The 17253-nt window shown below is 37.1% G+C and overlaps 1 protein-coding gene across 2 annotated transcripts in view; it reads left to right on the top strand.

Moving 5' to 3' along the window:
• Positions 1–17253, top strand: part of NELL2 (neural EGFL like 2) — a 135420-nt gene that overhangs the window by 79472 nt on the left and 38695 nt on the right. For both annotated transcript variants that reach the window (XM_059472921.1, XM_059472920.1), the window contains exon 14: positions 16585–16707. In XM_059472921.1, coding sequence (XP_059328904.1) covers positions 16585–16707 — 123 coding nt within the window. The remainder of the gene's footprint in view (positions 1–16584; positions 16708–17253) is intronic.

Here is a 17253-nt window from a genome sequence, read left to right as displayed (position 1 = left end):
AACAACATTTTTCTGAAAATGGTGTCAATGCATTCAGCAGCATTTATTTTCTGCGATAGCCTCTCACAGTAAACTGAAGTCTAATAATAGTTTTCACATAAATTACCGAGAAACATGGTTGTAGTAAGTTGAGTGACACCTGAAATGTTAATTCTTGGGCATACTGGCAGCTCTGCGTATTTTGCAAATCAAATTAAATCACAAATCTGTTGCAAATTGGAAGGAATTCCAAGATCAACATTAAAATAATTAAGAGTCTGGGGAGATTGATTTGACATATGGAAAAGATTTAAGGAGAAAACTACACATTTAGCTGCATAACAATGACGAATGTGCATAAAGTAGGGATTATGATAACATTAATACTAATTAATAGTTACTTGTGAGGTTTCAATAGTAAGAGGAAAATGTAGGGGAAAGTACTGGCCTGCAGATACGTGGCCAGTACCTTTTGACATTAGTTTTTCAAGTCTGACCCATGGTCTTTACTCTCTAGTGATGCTGTGGGATGACTGGAAAAATTCCCCTTGACATAATGCATACAGAACTGATTGCCACGCTTAGCTCATTCAGCTCTGATATGTCTGATACTCTTTTGTCCACCTTTCTGCCATTTTTCCCATGCAGACATTAATGTTTTCCAGCTGGCTACATCAGTGGGATTCATTTTACATTTGCTTTGCCCATAGCAATCAAAACTGTGTCTTTCCTAAGCTCTCCTGTTTGCTCTATTCTTCTGGCTATCTGTGAATTATAAACAACCTAGACATCTGCTGGGAGTTCAGCTAATGTCAGTAGTGATGTCCATGCTTAAGAATAACACGTTTTGGTTTGGTATTTTGCTCCTTTTTTTCATATAGTGTGTAGCTAAAGTTTGGGTCTTGCCTCCTTTTCATTCATTAATGCTTTGTTCACAATATAACTCTTTTTAGGGTGCTTATGAGAAAACAGAGGTGCTGTCTTTGCAGTGCAAATGCATTTCATCCTTATCCCCTAAGAGCAGATTCCTCCACTTTGGGAACCAGCAGTCTGGTCTCTGGAAGGACTTTAAAATTCCAGTTATAAGGACATGCAACTTCATTGGAATTACAGCTCATACCATTTGTAATTCAGATGCCCAGATTATCAAGACTTCAGCTTTTAGCCCAGTTGTTATCCTCTGTTTCTTGCAAGCTACATTTATTTTTTGAGGGGAAATACAGTCCCTGTCACATGGGGTTTTTTATTAACATAGTACTCTGACACACTTTGGAAAAATGATTCCTCTTGGCATCTAGAAACTCAAGTTCATAAAAGTGCATCTGCCTCTGGGCTTCTGTTCAGATTTCATTGGTTTATTCTTGACTTATAAATCCATCAATTGTTTGGGACATAAACAGTCTGAGAAATCTCGTACTTTTTTCTATACTGTGCAGTAGAAGTGAAGGTTAATGACAGGGAGATTGGAGAAAAAGTTTTGTTGAATTTCTTGTGAGAATGCTGAAGGTAAAATCCATCTTTATTCCCTAGAGCACATACCAATTCACATATTCAGGAAAAGTTCGTTTCTGGGTTCTGATGTGAGGTTTGTACCAGTTGGTACAAAATGGTCCTACCCATTGGTAGGATTTCAGCTACTTGTGAAGTGTGGGTATTTTCCAATATCATGTATTGCTAGCTTTTCTTTTTTCAACTCAGCATTTCAGTTCCCAAAAATTAGTTTTGAAAACTGATAAGGAATACCTTTATGTATTTAAAGTGATAAATCTAGCTTATATGTGAGGCATGTGTGCTGTGTTTTAGCACCAACACTAATCTCTTCTAAGAGTATTGTAGTTGTCTGAGTTTCCATGGACAAAAGCTAGGGTAAGACTGAAGTAATCCAGAGTTGAATGAAGTCATCCATCTTCTGTTTAAAGCTGCATGCTTGTCCTAAGTTAAAGTATAAAATTTGCCTGCTTTTTCAGACACACAAGTGTATCCACAAGTCGTCCTGAAGGTAATAAGAACTCATAGTGCTTAGTACTTTGATAAATGAGACCATATTTTAATAAGTGACTAAATATGGCCTCAACTTCATTCAGCACTGATGTATGCCCTTTACCCTTCACTGCTGCAAAGAAGTCAAAAAAATAGAATGTTACCTCAGAGGAGTCATAGGCTTATAGTGTCCCAACTTGGGTACATGAAAATGCTGTAATGTGAGAAATAACAATAAAAAGCTAATTTCTTCCTGTTTATTTCCCTTGACGTATTTTTGATGAATTTAGCAACATTCAAGTTTTTCTCAAGTTCTGCAGCTTATGGAGAAGCTGAGTTCATTGGCAGTGCTTAAATAAAGGCAGAATAATTGCTCAGTATGGTGCAAGGGACAGAGCAATAAACAAGCATACTCACAGAGGCTGGTTGTAACATCACTGTACTGACATACCACAGCTTGACTAAGGAAGTGTTTTAGTCAGCAAACCACTGGAGAATATATGATGTGGGCAAATGAACCATCTGTCTCCCCATCTCCAGTTTTGGTTACACCCCCACCCCAGTTACGTTAGAAGTAATGTGTACGCGCATTATCACACAGGGCAATGCAAACTCCTCGGAGGCAATGGTGTCCAGCTATACTGCCAGGGTTGCTGTTAGTAATAAGCACTGTAGAAGTCAACTTGTGTCCATGGAGCCTTTTTAACTCAAAGCCTATTTGATTCTGGTTTCTATTACTTGGCCCAGTTTCCATTCTGCTTTATAGTATGTCAGCCTACACAAAGCTCTCAATCTTCTTTGAGGATAAATTCTCTCCAATATCCACTTCCTAGCAGTACGATAATTCACAAAGCTAATAAAGGAGTGATCGCTCAGACTGAGCTTGTTGCTATGCAACCACATTACTAAGATAACAACACAAGTAATTTTTATATATCTGCTGTATCTTATACAACTGAACTCAATTATGCTTTATTTGGATTGAATCAGATTATCCTTGGCAACTTAGTTTGGAGTCTGTTTCAACTTGGAATGAGAACTTTTTTTTCCTAGAGGATAATTTTTAGGTCCCATCTTCTCCTTGGTTACTGACCCAGTTCATGACAACTGTTCATCTAGCTATGCAATTATAGCAGGATGGATTCCTCAGCTGATCAAAATCCAGTGCATTTTTAAAGGGTCCTTGGTAGAACATGATTTGAGTTGTTAAACAGAAAATGTATTCCCTTGACAAAGATGTGAATGCATGATTTTCAGTACTAAATACTTAGTTCTTTTACATAAATATTTTTTACCAAGTATTTATTTATATTTATTATTTACATATTTATTTGATATATGTGTGTGTGCATGTATGTGCTTATCTATATATCTATCAATGCACTATATGGCATGGATTCCCTATTGGCCTTGGGAGCAAAGGTTGGTAAATGGTATTATATCAAAAGCAGTCTCAATTTTGCATTTCTACAATTTCTGTATTCGGTTTAAAATTTATCTTTCTGCAGAAGCATACATCAGAATTGATTATTCTGTTCTACTAGGAATAATTTATTTTGCATTCTTTGTGCAGTGAGGAATTTTTCAATATATTAAAGGAGTTCTAGAATAGAACTGAGAATATACTCAGCTTACAACTAACTCAGAAAAAAGTGAAACCTTTTCTTTTAAATGTAAAAAATTGAAATTACTAAAATTCCAAGCATTGATGTTGCTTAATATTTATATCACAGCATTAGGACAGACACCCAGTGTACCTCATTTTTCTTGGTGTTCCAAAGCACTCTACAGCTTTTCAATCACTCAGCATCCCTTGTCAGCTTCTACAGTGCAGTTATGTGCTGTGTCAGTACAATATGATTGGAAAGTAGAAGTGTAGGAGTATAGCAAAATTAACACAGTATATTGTAAAAAATAGAAAATCTGACAAATCATGCAGCACTAAATGAATTATTAATTCCTGAGGTAATTACATTGACCCTTTAGGTTAGAATTTTGCTGACGTTGACGCAGGAGGTGGCATTTAGTTTGCAATTAAGACACTCTTTTGTCTAAACTCACATTCTAATCAACAGAGGTCAAGAATTCAGCTGGACCCAACACAGTTATCTATTTACAGGTTTGAGGCAATCACCATGATGGGATTAGCAGATCCAACCCAAGACCTTGATCCATTTCAGCATGACATCTCTTCACAGCTGGACCTCCCCTGGCCTGTCCTCCTGTGGATGATCACAGGCTGTGACAGATAGACTGCACAGATCAGGAAACACAGTAGGCAGCCTTGAGGACAGTTTGTTTGAAGTCATAAGGATCTTTCTGGCTCAGGAGATGGGAATCTGCTGCTGTCTCACTGAGCAAGCCAGAAGTGAGGGAAGTTGGATGGCTCACATCTATCATGTCTGAGCCAGCTGGTGATTGTCTCATGCTGGGAGACTGTTGCCTGCTCTCAGAGGGACTCCAGCCAAGGTCAGTGAGAGACTGGAGCTACTGCATGAAGCAAGTTCCTTTTAAAGAAGGAACAGTGGGGTTATTTAAGGTTATGTGATCATGCCGTATTGAAGTCAGTGGTTTTCTACACATTCACAGTAAGTTGTCTATAGCCATGATACCATTTAGCTGGGGTTTCAGGGTAGTGGATACTGCTGGCAGTATATGGGTATCATGTCTGTCTTTTGGCATTCTACTGTCAAAAAAACATTTATAATCTAAGACAACATAGTTTTTAGAAAAGACAGAGGGTAAGAAAGCTAACTTCTAACACTGTTAAGGGGAGACATAATATTTTTTAATATTGTCCAGGGCTTCAGAAGCCTTTTCTTTTAATATTACAGTTGCAAGTTTTTTCTTTGAATGAATATGGAAGATTCCTGTTTTGATAGATAGGAATTTCTGAATTATTTCAGTTCAGAAAATCTATGAGCATGGAAACCTTTAATTCCTTACAGTTTGATTCCTACTGTATGCCACATGGTGCATTTTCTAATCACTGACTCCTGAAAGAACTTAGAAGTGTCCTTTGTTTTTCATGAAATGTTTATGAGAGATTAATCTGGTTTATGATAATGGAAGACTATTTCCTTAACTCCTGTTTTATACTGTCAGTCATTGCAATTTAGTATGTCATCTTCTGTGACAGTTTGTCTCTGCAGTAGTTCTCTATCAATATTGCTACCTTTTGTCAGTCTTTTGGACTGATGATTATTGACCTACAAAACCTTGTACTTCACCACACCAAACTGCTCTCTTGTAGCAGAGGCCCCTTGACCACAGCAGGAGTTGCATCCTTCCTAGTCCTTCTTTGCGCCCAGAATTGTACTGAAGTCTACCTTGAAATGCACAAAGTAAACATACTGGATTGATCCACTTCACTGACTCATCCAGTGTCTGTGTTCCTATGTGTAGTCCCAAAGAATGGTTTATATTTTTAGTTTTGCATCTAACTTCTGGTTCACACTGAAATGTGCTGATGATTCTGCAGCCAGACTGTGGTTGGTCATGCACAAATGCATAGTGTGCAGGTTGAGTTCTCACTTCCTCTGCCCTTCTGATTTTGTCTAAAACTATTTTCAGTTCCTGTATTTGCTCTGTCAGTGTTTGCCAGCTTGTGTAAATGGATAAAGGCAACAGAGTCTTTGGCAAGACCTCTCCACAGCACTCAAAAAGAGTGGCTCAACAAGAGGGAACAAATACTACCTACTGAGATAATACATTGGCCATCCTTAGAGTTGTGATCTCCTAATGCCTCAAGGAAGACCAGTGAAATCATCATCAGTAACTTGAAAAAAATCACATTTATACTGGAATCATTTACCCAGTGAGGTGGTAGAGGCATCATCCCTTGAAGAATTTAAAAAAAGACTGGATGTGGCACTTGCTGCCATGATCTAGCTGAACAGTTAGAACATCGGCTGGACTAGATGATCTTATAGGTCTCTTCCAGTCTTGAAAATTCTGTGATTCTGTGAAAGGCAACCATTGCTGTCTGTGTTGTGCTGCTGTACAATATAATCCTAAGGGGTTTGGGTGAAATCTCACTTTTGTTAGTGAATCTGCATTTTGTGAGGTAATGTTTCTGAAAGTACTGTGTCTATCAAAGATACTTCATATTTTTCCTGAGGACATTATTAGTACACAAAACTCACAGAGCTGTTCTGTTTTGGTTTTTTTAAAGAAAATGCTAGTGGGTTTGTTGCAGCGTCTTCAAGACTGAACTAGAAAACTGAAAATCAAAATTCTTTCTGGAACGATAATCAATTTACCTTCTTAAAACCATGCCGTTTACTGTTCATGTAGTCAGCTGTGCAAAAATTAACATACCCCCACATCATCAAATAACAAAAAAAACCTTTGAATATATCAGTGTTTGTATCAAGGACCAAGAGTTCTCTCAACAAGCTTAGCAATAAAATAGGAAGCTGCTCCAACTAAATGGTTCGCAGGAGTTTTTGTGGAAGTATTTTTTTCATTCTGACAAGCTTCCAAATAATCTCAAAAAGACAGTATCTGCTTATTTCTGTTGTTATATGCTGCAGTCTTTTCACATCCTCCAAAATATTTTATTTGGGGAAATGGTGCAAGGAATCGTATCTATTCCATCTTTTTAAAGTAAAAGTTATTCCAGAGAAAACACATACAGTAAGCTAGCTTGATTAGCCTGTAACTTGCACTGCTCAAAATAAAAAGTCACTGTTGTCTTCTGTAGCTGTTCTTTAAAATTGTCACAAGAAAGCATTTAGAATTAAGTATCTAAATGTTTTATCTTTTTGTTTTTTCAATTCATGTTTGCTTTAGGAATGAGCATTTTTAAAAATATCAATGTCCTTATTTATTTAGATTTTATTCCTTCATTATATTTACCTGTTTGTGTCTCCCTTCCAATTTACTTTGAATGAGGCACAGAATATAATCATGCATAGTTATTTCCTAACGCAAAATAATATTAGAGTGGTAGACTGCTTAATCATGCAATAAAAGATGAATTTATACTGTCCCAAATACCTGTCTTGGCAGAAATTTGAACTAATTTGTAAATACTTTGTAAGTTAATGTCCAAGTCACATGGAAATGGAGATTTGGACTGGACTGACAAAGATAAGTAGCTCTGAGTCACACAGACCAATCACCAGGAAAAATATATTGTCAGCAAGAGTAATTACAGCAGGTAATTGTGTCATTTACCCTGTTACAGATGAGTAAATGTGATGAGTTTGAAGCACACCAGCTGTTAACTTTGTTTAGGATTTGGAAACCTGTAGTAGAGTCTTTTAATGACAGTGCATTTAAAGAAACAAAACGAAAGGTTTTGCACTGCTCAAAGTGGGGATAAATGACAGCGTTACTCAAGGTAAGATTGAATTCTAGAAAGGTGAGCCCTCATCAAGAGTATCTGCTCTAATTTCTTCAAGTGGTTTTAAAATTTTGGAGTGTGCAAATATTTGGAAAGAAAAGTTTGTTACTTTGTTCCTAACTCTTCAGAAGGTAAAGTGGGTGAACTTAAATTCTGTCTGCATCATTTTAATGCCTGAGAAGTGAATAAAGTTGTCATTGGCGGTAGTCTGAACAGATATTACAGTCTGCTTTAAATACCTTGGGTTTACCTTAAAACACCTTCCATAGGATGAGCTTCATCTTAGATTTCAGTACTCCAGAGTTGTTCACAGCATCTCTGCTTAAATCATAACTTTTCCAAAGAGCAGATTTGTGAAGGAAGTAGGGTTACAGAGGTGAAGTCATTCTGGGATGATAGTAATAGTATCAAAATGAAATTTCTGGTCAAAGTTTACTTTCTTTTTAACTTCATTGATTCTAAATACATATTTTGACTTTTTTAGACCTGAACAATACTGTAGACTTCATAGCTGTGGTTTTGCTTGTTAGAATAATTCATAGTGTCCTTAAACAAGACAGCAACTTTGGTAGCAGAATTTTTCAGATATGTGTGCTTTTCTAAGATGTGCTTATGCAAATATTTATTTATCAATATAAAATACACATAAGTATCTTATAGGTATTCCAACTTTAATGATTTTACGATGTGTGTAAGTACAGAGGTAATTATTTGTAAGCTTGATAGACACTAGCAATTGAACTCTGGCAATAAAAACATGATGTAATCTGGAAAATTTACCCATGAAACAAACTAGCCATTGTCAAGTTTCATACCGTTACAGCAGTGGGGGAGGGAAGGTGAGAGCCCATTTCATTGCATCTCCTTTACTGTGCTGTGCAGCTTTTTGTGAGAATCAGTTCAGGCAGCTCTGCAGGTGATCTTCTGGCATCAAGGGCTCTATCTGAACTGCAGAGGCAGGAGCCCTTCATGGCTCTCAAGGCTGGGTGTGTGGGTTAGCTCCTTGCTGATCCTGCACAGTGCTGGGCACGGGCTGTGCCATTCTCCCCAGGTGCTTTTGTGGCCAGGGCAGGCAGCTGGCATGCTCTGTTCATGAAGGACACATCTGCTGTGCTGTTTTGGTGTGCCTCTGTAAACCACCAGGGAGCATGAGTGCTAGGGAAAATGGGCTGTATCACTGGAGATGGCATCAAGGCTCACCAAAGGGAAAAGCAGCAATATTGCCTTACCTTACCATCACTGAAGTATAATTTTGTCCCTGTTTTTGAGTAGAGAATTCTCTTCAAAATCAGGTGAGCAATGCGTGAAGAAGGCCTCCTCTCCCTAGAGAGCTCAAGCATCTTGTCTTATCAAAAATAGTGCTGTCCTTTATAGACAGTGAGTGGTCTGAGAGTCTTGAGTCACAGCACTGCCAGGAAGATGAGAGGAATTACTTAATGGATTAAGAATTCTCTGTTGCATGAGAAGAAAGGAAAAAAAGCCCATTTGTTTCCCAACATTTATGGTTAGGTAAGTTGCTCCAGGTTCCTGCAGACAAGAACAGGATCAAAGCAGCAGCAGCATTTCATCCACCACTGTGGTGCCCTGCCAGGCAAGTGCTGACTTAGGTAATGGTGCTGTGATAACTGATTTTCCAGGAGCCCCTGAAATGTGTTGACAAACCCTGGCCACAATGCTATTCCAAAAAGAATAGAAGCAGCAACAGCTGTTTATAGAGAGTTTTGAGAACATTACTGTTCTCTGGCAGTTTTGATTGCTGAGACATCTTTCTTCTATCACTTTGTGCATATCCACCTTCTGTTAACTTTGTGCTGGGAAAGTGTTCAGAGGTGTTTTTATTGAGCCTTCTGGTCATGTGAGCAATCTCAAAGTTGTTGTTAATGAAATAGGAGAACAGGCAGCAAGTTGCCAGCCTCAGCAGCAGTCAGGTTACTTTACAGCTTTTATTTGTGTAGCAGAAATATGTGTGGGAGGGAGGCCAAATATCCAGCGGGTATCTATTGCTAGTGGCAGACTTGTAATAACATGGAGCCTTTTAGTAAGGAAGCTGTAAATAAAAGGGTTGGAATTAGAAGAATTAAAATATACATTTTTCAGTTGGCTGAGGAAATAGTACTTGCAGCTCTAGTCTGACTGTTCTACTAGCAATAAAGTAGGGAGCACCACTGGAGATGCAGAATTTACTATCACCACTTTTGACCACATAATGGAAGATATTGAAAGCATCAGTTTATCATAAGTGTCTGGGAGTTTTTGTATACAATAAAAGTTGGAATTAAGTAAGATTTACCTGGGAATAAATAGCGTATCTGGCTAGATTAAAAAAAAAATTAAAAAATTAATCTGTGAAGAAGGTCTGGAAAGTGTACTCAATGAAATACCTTTTAAAAGCTAGAAACCTCATTTTAAAATGTCACTGGTGAAAGATACTAAGAGATCAATTTGAATTAAGACAAAAAGAAGTGGGTGACAAGGTCCATGTCAAGGTCTAGACTGAAATCTCCTAAAGTGGGATTTCAGAATAATTTTGCATTTATGCTACAATCCTGCCATTGTAATCAGTAGGAATTACAGACATTCCTTTAGGGGAAACAGTTGGGTCTCTGCTAAATGCTTTAGAAAATCCTTCTCTTAAACTTTTCTGTTGAAGAGGGAATATACAAAATGGCAACTTGAAAGAAAGTGGAGATTAATTAAAGCTTTTTTTAACTTCAGCTGTCAGGCAAAATATTCTTTAATATATTTACTCTGCCTAACTGGTTGAAAAGTATAGAAATTACAGGATGTTCCAGGATGTTCCATGGAGTAACACTGATTAATATTGCAATAGAAGCCTCCATGAGCGGAGTGTATTTTGTAAAAATATGTGTTATTCCATGAAATTGGAAATTACAAAACACATTTTGAAGATGAATCTTAGGTGTGTTTAACAAAGTTGAAGGGATTTAATGAAGAGCTGTAGAGGAAGATGGAGGGAATAAGGGTAGGCCTGCCACAAAACATGTATTTTATCCATCAACTTGTCTTTTTTGTCTCAAACCATGAGTTTTACGGCTATTGCCCTTCTGATTCTCTCCCTGATCCTGCTGTGGGTGGGAGCAAGAGACTGCTCTACAGAAATTGTCATTTATGACTGCACTGAAGAAAGTGAAAATGAGGACCAAGAATAGCATGGATATATGGGAATATGTGAAGACAGAAATATATATGGGGATATATGAAGACAAAAATCAGTCAAGCAACAGGATTAGCAGGGAACAAACTCTTGTAGACCTGGCTTTTGGTGTCCCAAGCTTTGAACTGAAGCTGCTGGTGGTCATTAATGACTCAAGCATTAACTAAGGATAAACTGTGATGATAGCTCTCTATGAGTAATTAAAATACAGGTTTTATTTTGCATTTAAATTAAGAAATATCTACAGAAAAAATTGAGGGAATACTAATCAAAAATTTTAACATCAATATATGGAAAATATAAAATCATAGATTCTTTTAGGTTGGAAAAATCCTTGAAGATCGTGAAGTCCTATGACCCTCTGCTAGAACTATGACCCAAAGTGCCACATACACATGCCTTTAAAATGCCTCCAGGGATGGTTACTCAAACACTTCACTGGGCAGACAGTTCCAGTGCTTGACAACCCTTGCGGTGAAGAATATCTTTCTAGTATCCAATCTAAACCTCCAAGCACAACTTGAGGCCAATTTCTCTTGTCCTGTTGCCTCTGCTTTGGAGATGAGACTGAGCCCTCACCTGTGTACTGCCTCCTGTCAGGTGGTGGTGGAGAAGGTCCTCCTTGGCCTCCTTTTTTTCAGGCTAAACAATCCCAGTTCCCTCAGACACTCCTCATAAGACTTGTTCTCTGGTCCCTTTACCAGTTCCAGTGCCCTTCTTTGGACACTTTCCAGCAAATAGTTCAATAAATTTACAGCATTTGCTCTTTAAAAATAGTGTGCATTTATTGCGATTTAAATTAACTCTGCCAATTAGAGTTTAAATGAGTTAATATGAAGTCTTAAAGGGATTAACCATCTGTCATTTCTCAAATGATCTTAATGGAATAAGTCTTCCATATTGCATATAAAATTGCTACTAATTTTTGTCTTGTATATGAACTATAGGTGGAGGAAAAATCCCTTGTAATTAAGATAAACTGTAAGTGGGCATTTAAGTGTGTTGGCTATTGATAATTCAAGTACATCTTGTCTGTTGTCACTGCCACATCAGATAGCCAGCTGGTCACCATGGTTCTGCAGTCCTATACCAAATCAATGCAAAGGAGACAGAAGGCCAAAGTAATTTCAGTTTTTTAATGCAGAGAGATCAAAAGGGAAAAATACCTAATATATTCTCTTTATTTAAATTATTTAAATTTAATCTGGGTTCACAAGTTATTTGCAGAGTGAATATCTGTTGCATCATGTTACAAGATTACAATTGCAGGGATGTATTCTATTTAAATTTTTGGGAACTTTTATGCATTTCTGCACCTTAAAGATGATCTCAGCCCTTATTTTCCAATGTTGTTAATGGATGGTTGAGGAAAACTGCCAGCATATTTTCCATCCCTAAGTAAGGGATGCAACTCAGTTGTCATTTCTATTTGCTATTGGATTGGATTATGATTATTTTTTTTTTCTTAGACCTTTTCAGAATCTGGATACACAAGGCAAATATTGGGAAGGCTCACAGTGTGCATGTAGGAAATCTTATACAGATATTTGGTTTTAATCATAAAATATGCAGTAGGAAGGATAGGGACTGATGTTGCACAGGCGAATGAGGAGGCAGGTGCAACACCTTGTGGACAACATATTAAATTTTACTAAGTTCAGCAAGAATCTCTGCACAGATAAATTTGGAAAGACAGGTCCCCAGCTGTCACTGCACTGAGATGCATCACAGCATCTAGTAGGTCAGGATCAGTTTGCTCCACCAGTCTCACTCTATAGGGTGCAATACTTCACCCTAGATACCCTTCTGAAGTAAAGTTTTTCTCAAGCAAACAATATGGAATATTCTGAAATAATATTTCACAATAAATCCAAATAAAATAAAATTTTTCACCTTTCATATATTTTTCACATACACTGTATATGTATGTGTTTATATATACATACATGTGTATAGGTATACACATACATTTGTGTACCTATATATATGTATGTATGTGTATATATATTTTTGTGTGTATATATGTATTTGCACACACAAATATGCAGAAGTAAATCAATTGCATCATCACGTAATTTTTTGCCTTATTAAGTTGTCTGCATCCTAAGAACTATTTAATGAGACATACATAAGCACTTTTACTGTTGTTCTTATCATGAGGCAATAGCAAATTTTGGAGTTAAAATTTCTTATCTAGAAAGATCTCATTCCAGAGGTAGTTTAGTCAATATAAATAAGAGTATTTAAAACTTCATTTGATTCCCAGAACAGAGCTGTTAGGAATTTCAGCACTTTTGAGCATAAGTCCTGGACAGTGCAAAATGAATTTCAGATATATTAGATAATAAAGCTTTAGAATTCGTTGAAACCAATGCATTTGGTCTTTGTACATGATGTTTGTGCAAGTTCAGGTTGGGAAATCATTAAAATTTCATTAAAATTTCTCCGCAAAAATAATTTTCATTTCTTTGCCTCTGTAATATTATTGTCTCCAGCCTGTTCCTATCTTCATCATAGTGTGCAGTGAAATAAGTATGGAACATACATTTAATGTGACATGATTTCTAAAGATTTTTCAAATAAATGGCCTTGAGAAATAAAATTTTAGCATTTCTAAATTAGGCAAATAGTGTTTCAAGACTGGTTTTTAAACTTAAAAACCATATTGCAGCTTCTTTTCTAATGATTCTTTTATAAATTGCTTTTTGCTTCTTTGTAATGCATGGTCCTATCTGCTTCTGCAGTTTCTGATTTGGTATTTAAGGTTGCTCAATTCAGGAGCTGCAATTGTGTCCTTTTTCTTTTAAGGTGACTTTCCAAGTGTTTGATCAAAAAAAGAAACCAAAGTGATAAGCATGAATTAAGGAAGAATTTTGAACAGAGCACCACCCTTTTTATTAAGAATAAGTATTTCTGTTTTAATAAAGCTGAACAGTCTGTCTTATTATCACTAGTGATAAACCTGTTTCTGGTGGTCTCTAAATTGGTGTGGATAGTGTGCCAAGAGTAGAAAGAGAGTGTGCTGAAAGAGTAGATGCAGTGACATGGTTTCTGTACAGGATTTTTTCAGATGTGGTTTAGCCATGTAAGCAGTCCATAAAAGAGCCACTCCTGAAGTGTAAGCTGTCTGCTCTGTTAGGTGTCACTGTGGAAAGCAATATGAAGAAACAGTGTCTTTAAATGGTTTTAATTTGTTATTGAAGCTAAGATCAGATGATACAGAGAATCAAATTTAGATGGATTGTAAAACCTACTGATCCAATTTTTTTTCTGATTTTTTTTGGTATTCCAATCATATAAAAATCTCCTTTAATTGGATCACAGATTTTCTCCTAACTCTAAAACATTTTCCACCTAAAAATGACATGTAAACTTCAATCCAGGAATCATTTATCAAACCATGAATTTTTCATGAGTCAGTAATATGTGACTTCAATAAAAGCAGACCTAAAGTTTGAGCAGATAACTACAGAAGAAGTGATGGCTGTTTCAATACAGTTCGTGCAGAAGCATACTCCATGAACTTTCTTGCATGAGGATAAGAAACCCCAAAGCTTCTGTAGAGTAGGATACCAGGCTTATTACCTTTGTATCCAAGTCCTGCTATTTAGCCTATGGAAAGCTAATTTTATTGATCTTGTATGCTTTAAGAAAAAAACAAAGAAATCCATCTTCAAAGACTCAGTAATTTTCCTTACCCCCCAAACAGCAAGTGTTAGGAAGGCACACTCAGATGTGGCAGTCATCTCTTTATATGAAGGACACTCATCTGTGCAAATGATCTTCAAGGCTCTGCTCCTGCAAACCTTGGTGGGCTTTCAGAGCAGCTCCAGCCACACACATAGAGCCCTTCCTCTGCTGTGGCAGTCTGCAATCACCTGCTGCTCTCTGATATACTCTTTTCCCTCATTAAGAGCTGCTGTACATGCCAGGGGTGCTTCTGCATTCCTAAGGCTTAAGATGGATAGCTATGCTTCCTCTTTGAGCATGATACTTAATTTGTCATGTGTAGTTATTTAAGCTGAGTTTACCAGTGTGATGTATTCCTTCTCCTGAGAAACCAAGATAATGTCTTTGCAGGGTATTTCGGCCTGCTGAATAAGTTTCATGTATTCCCATAATAATTTTCTTCTTGTGTGTTATTTAAAAATTACAAAAATATTAATAATTAATATTTAAATAAAAACCATATTTAAATAATATAATAATATTAACATAAAATAAGAAAGCCAGGATACTGTTACAATATAGATTATACTTTTAAACCAAATTTACATGACCATTACTTTATTTTTCTATTATGGAGTGGTTTCACATAAATTCTGTTTCAGCCAGCATAAGAGATTTCACTATATTTGGAGGTCAGAGTCAAATATTGTTAAGTGGATTTTAGAGGGGCTGGATCATTTGGTGAACAATAACAATTTTGGTTATTCATGCTGAGAGCAAAGTAATTAAATCTCATGCTGGAGGGCAGAGGCCTGCAGCCTGTGCTCTGCTGCACCCAGTGAGGGTTGAAGAGAGCATGATTGGTGATACAAGAGACACAACTCCTTGTTTAAAAGAGGGAAATTAGGTTAATGTTATTAAAACCAAACAAACACTCAGCAAGAGCAAACCCACAAAAATAAAACTAAACTTGTGTAGCAATTAAAATTTATTAGTTATATTAAGGTGAATGTTTCCTCCTTTTAAATAACAGGTCCTAGCCATTACTAGAGGAAAATTTGCCTCTACTGATGGGTTGGATATGTGTCATTCTGCCAGTTTTATACTCCTACAGTTTATGGCCACTATTGAAATACCACGTTGAAAATTTCCATAGTGATTTGCAAATGTTAAGAAATTAATTTTCTTGACAACTCAGTGGGATATGTGCAGTCATTATTTATAAAGAGGAAGATTCAGAGCAGTCTTCCCCCTCAAAATGGGGGAAGAAAGAGCATCTGATTCCAGATTTAAGACTTATGCTAAATAGCCAGAACTGGTCTAAGCTGCACTAATAAAATTCACTAAAGCCTGGGCAGAATGATAGCCATGAAAACTTCACGTGCAGGTTAGCCCATGTGTGCTGATTAAAATTAGATGTCTTTATGTTCCCCAAACAGCTGGTTTTCCTGAAATTTAAATATCAGGGCTCTGAAATTATATGTGGATAGATGAATACTGTTGATTTAACAAATAATGCAAGGCGTATTTCCAGAAGATGGAAGCATTTTATTTTGACGCCTACAGACTAAGATACTGCATTTTGAAAATAATAGAGCTTTTCACGTATCATTTTGAAATGACGCTTTAGGACATCTTATTTTAAGATTCCATTTACCATTTCTTAAAAATCACAAGCTAAAACATTTAAAATTTCTGTAACCTGAATACTTAAGCAATGCTCTTTTTTTTTTTTTCAGATTAAGTAGTGCACTGCAAGCCAACACAAAATCATGTTCTCTAGACTGTTAATTTATTCCCAAAAGGGATATTTCCTAGTATGTCCTAGTCACCAGACTGAGGAGTCTCATCCATCACACTCCGGTGCTAGGGCATGCCATGCTAGAAGCCCCTTGAAAAGCAGGCAGACCTCTTTTTCCAGGTTATTTATTTCATCTAAACAAAGTGCTTTGTATGGGCTGAGGGGAGGGAAAACACGGGCTGCACTTTGCAGACCTGCCTTCTGCTAACCACGCCGTTTGCAGTTGGAGTGTGCGTCTCACGCCGTTAGTCAGCTTTCTGAAGGAAACCCAAAGAATCCCACATAAGATCAACCTGCATGAATAAATTACACAGTAGAAGTAGCATATGGTTTTTCAGTATGCTAGTCAGCTCTTCGGCAAATGTTTGAGAGAATACTGTAGCCCACATAGAAAGTGTAATGATGGTGGCTCCCTGTTAATGAAGGTGGAATTATGCTGCAGTGCAGTTACCACATACTAGTATGGGATAAAAATAGATACCCTGCCTATCCCGTGGTTACATGTTCACATGGGTTACATTGCCAGTAAATACTACTGTGTTTCTCTTTTTTTAATCTGGAAACCTATACAAATCTCCTGTTTTGTTGTGGTTTTTAAAAATTCAGGACCATTCTTGCTTCCCTTTTCAGAGCATGACGAATGTGTAACCAACCAGCACAACTGTGATGAGAATGCGCTCTGCTTCAACACCGTGGGCGGACACAACTGCGTCTGCAAACCGGGGTACACGGGAAATGGCACCATCTGCAAAGGTAAGCTGCTGGAAACCTGAATGAGATGCTCTGTCATTGTTGATGCAGTTCTGGTCGTTTGCCGTGAACAAGGCAGACAAAATGCCAAGCTAGGCACTTGGGTCCTTCACCTGTATGATCTTCACAGGCATATGTACACTGACTTTGCATTGGCAGTCTGCAGTAATTTGAAGATGATGCATACAGAGATAGTAGGCTCTAAAATTTGAAGTAGTTACGTTTCATTTTTTGTGTCAGCAGTTTCTATATGTGGTACAGCATTCAAGGAAGCCTGCAGTTACCAAGAAACTTTGTCTGTGAAAACATTGTCAGATTTACATTGTCCGTGGTCAGCGACTTGCTGTTTTACTTGGATGAACTAAAAATTGTTTGGTATGTCTTGTTATCCTAAGTGAGAAGAGCAGTAGACATGGGCATACAAAACTTCCACTACAAGTGAGGCAGTGTTTTCTAACATGTTTTCTGACATTCTGATTCACTGCTAAATATTAGAACTTAAATTTCTAGTCTTAAAAATATGCTTTCCCAGAGGTACAAGACTGCTTT

This window comes from Ammospiza nelsoni, chromosome 5 (genome assembly GCF_027579445.1).
Source record: "Ammospiza nelsoni isolate bAmmNel1 chromosome 5, bAmmNel1.pri, whole genome shotgun sequence".
In the NCBI taxonomy this organism is placed as follows: domain Eukaryota; kingdom Metazoa; phylum Chordata; class Aves; order Passeriformes; family Passerellidae; genus Ammospiza; species Ammospiza nelsoni.
This window is presented reverse-complemented; position numbering and strand designations above follow the sequence as displayed.